The 2,945-nt window shown below is 48.8% G+C and overlaps 1 protein-coding gene across 1 annotated transcript in view; it reads right to left on the minus strand.

The window, feature by feature from the left end:
- Positions 1–2,842: 2,842 nt before the first annotated feature.
- SMO (smoothened, frizzled class receptor) overlaps positions 2,843–2,945 on the minus strand; it is a 3,509-nt gene continuing 3,406 nt past the window's right edge. Inside the window, exon 12 of the mRNA XM_010187774.1 lies at positions 2,843–2,941. Coding sequence (XP_010186076.1) covers positions 2,843–2,941 — 99 coding nt within the window. The remainder of the gene's footprint in view (positions 2,942–2,945) is intronic.

Below are 2,945 nucleotides of genomic sequence, written 5' to 3' on the forward strand. Positions count from 1 at the left end.
CTGTTTGAGATGTGTGACCCTCCCAAAAACACTTAAATGTGGGATGGGGGCGCGCGCGGGTGTGGAATTCCTCTCCTCGTGCTCCATTTTCATGAAATCTTCGCAACCTTTAGCTGAAAAGCTGCAAATGTTCTGCCAAAGGTAATATAAAGCGGAGCCTGATATATTGCTCCTCGATTAATAATAAATACAAGGGTGGTATTTACGTGCGATGGCCGCTGCGGTGCCCGTCCCCGTCCCGAGGAAAATCCCCTGGAGCTGAAATAGTGGGAGAGGTGAAGCAAAGGCACCTCCTCGGCTCCTCCTTCTTAATTTTTTACTCTTAATTCTCATTATTCGCCTGCAGAACCTGCCCCAGAGCAGCGTAGGACACCACGAGCGCAAACAAAACATACCCAAAAAATGATGAGCACGGGTTAAGACGACTGAAAAAAACCAAACCTTGACGTAGCGTAAACGCCGGCGGCAAGAACCAAAACGACGCGTGCTATCAACGCACCTCAGCCTAAATCCAAAACGAAGTCTCACTATAAGAAAAGAAATCAGTAAATCCCAGCTGAAACTCCAATATCAACTTATTTTCACTGAATCAAATGAATTTCTGAGAGAACTGCAGCTCTGCTGAAACAGAAAAGGGAATTCTAGGATTCAATCCCAGCAAAACCAAGGGCAGTCCCGTGCCGGGCGTTTCATCCCTTTTCACCAGGATATTTTAATAACCCTTTATAAATTATGTTTATAATTATAACCTCCTTTATATGATGGGTTTTTTTTGACAGTTGCTTCTTATTTTTCGAGAGCAAAGAGCCGTTTCCACCTTATAAGATGCAGCATTTCCCAAGATAAATGCTATTTTCTTCCTAAAAAAACCCCCAAAATCTTCTTTATCCCTGTACGCCACATCCAGGGGGTAGTTTTTTTGTTGCCTGGGGGGGAAACAGGGGATGTGATGGGCTCACAGAAGTCTCCTGCTGTTTCCAAAATTAAATATTTCAGCTTTTCATTTTAAAACGACGTCTCATTGAGGAACAGCTGCGTTGATCCCTTTTTCTTTCAAGAAAGGAAGCCCAGAAAAATAAAATATAGATGGACAGAGAGGAAAAAAATTAAATATAGATAGATGAAGAGGAGGGGAAAAAAGCCCACAAAAAGAAAATTCATGAGAGAGAAAGAGAATTATCTCATTTTACCCCAGACGAACCAGCCTTTACTGTGGCTTCTCACTGCTCAACACCATCTCACTTGCCAAAAAAACACCCAAAAAATGCCATTTTCACTGGCCAAATCCACCCAAATTTCAGTGGGGGGGTGCCTGGTTTCCGAGCATCCAAATACCTCATTCCCAAGTGAAATAATAACAACAAAAAAAGGAGTTTTTAAAAGCAATGTTTGTCCCCAAAAGCATCATCTGCACAGCCCGGGCAGGGGTGGGTGCCCCTGCACCCCAGGGGACTCCACTGCAGCCGAGGCACCCAGCAGCACCCCAAAATTGGGGCCACCCAGCTGCACATTTGGGGATATTTAAGCCCGTAGTGCCATCTGCTGGCAAAGGGCCCCCCCCACTTTGCTGCCAAAACCCATGAGTGTCGCCCTCAAAATATTCCCCGTAGCACCCAGAGGCGTTTCCAGCCCCTTATGTGGGCGAAAGAGCCAGGATGGGGCTTTTAAATCAGTTTAAATCCGGTTTTAAAGCAGTTTAAAGCAATTAAAAGCAATTATAAAAGCAGTCAGAGCCCTTTTAGGAGGAAGGACAAAGCCCCACAATGTTTCCCCCACTCGACACCTCCCCAAAGAGCCAGGGGCGATGAAAATTTGGCAAATTTAATACTGATACAGGAGAGTTTTTCTTTACATAGCAAAAAAAATTCACCCGTGAGAGGAGAGCGAGAAAGCCAGGAGCCTACCGGGATTTCATAAAGACGGGGATCACGGGCAGATACAAAACACCTCAGGGCTCGGTTTTGCTGTAATTTGGGGCTGTTTTTCTTAAAAAAGAAGAATAAAAAGCTTTCTCAGGGGGTTGGTGCACCGAAAAAAGCAAAGGTTTTTAAGTTTCACTTGATTTTTTTTTTGCATCGTGGCTTGGGGTGCACCCCCATTGCCCATGGCCGGGGAGCACCATCCCACCAAGCCCTGGTTTAGGAGGAGCTGGAAGGCACTTTGAGACCCCTGAAAAATATAGGGGTGCGCCCTGAAAAGCGGGTGCACCCTAAGAATGCTGCTGCCACCCCATGGCAGGGGGAGTTCAGCTCATCGCGCTCTCGGCCGCAGCACCCGAGCGGAGGCCGTGCGCGGCCGTCGCATCAAAATGTGTCATAAAAAGATTTAAAAATAGAATTCTTTTAAAAAATAACAACTATTGGCACAAGTGTCTGTAAGCTCTACGTACCGTCTAGCTGCGGGTGGGGGCAGAGGGTGAAAAAGGGGGTCCCGGCACCCCCAAATGTGGGACAAACCTCACCAAAATCTACCTTGACCTCTGCTCGCCCGCTGCCAGGTACCGCTGTGCTGGGGGGGACCACCAGCTCCTGTCCCCAGCGGTGGCAAACAGTGTCCTCCTTGTCCTAAAATCCATCCTGCACCCCATTTCTCTTCTCCCAGTGACACCAGCAATGGAGGGACCCCCAAAATCCTTTTGCTGGTGTCTTGCTGGGGTTGCGCATCAAGTCTGGACGGGCGATTTGGGGAGAAACGTCGTCCTCCGAGGGGAAAAATCGGATGTGGCAAGGCTGGAGGGACACTCAGGATGGCCCCAATGGGACAGGGTGGCCTTTGGTGTCCCCTCGTGTGTTGCTCGTGGTTTCGGGTCTCACCCCATGTCCCCGTCCCCTCGAAACATCGCTTAAAAGTCCGAATCGGCATCCAGCAGCTCGGCGTCCATCAGGTTGGTCCGAGAGTGGATGGGGGCCAAGGCGGCTCGGCGGCCCTGAGTCCGCAGCCCCCCG

Source organism: Mesitornis unicolor, unplaced genomic scaffold (assembly GCF_000695765.1).
Source record: "Mesitornis unicolor isolate BGI_N332 unplaced genomic scaffold, ASM69576v1 scaffold12597, whole genome shotgun sequence".
Taxonomy (NCBI): Eukaryota; Metazoa; Chordata; class Aves; order Mesitornithiformes; family Mesitornithidae; genus Mesitornis; species Mesitornis unicolor.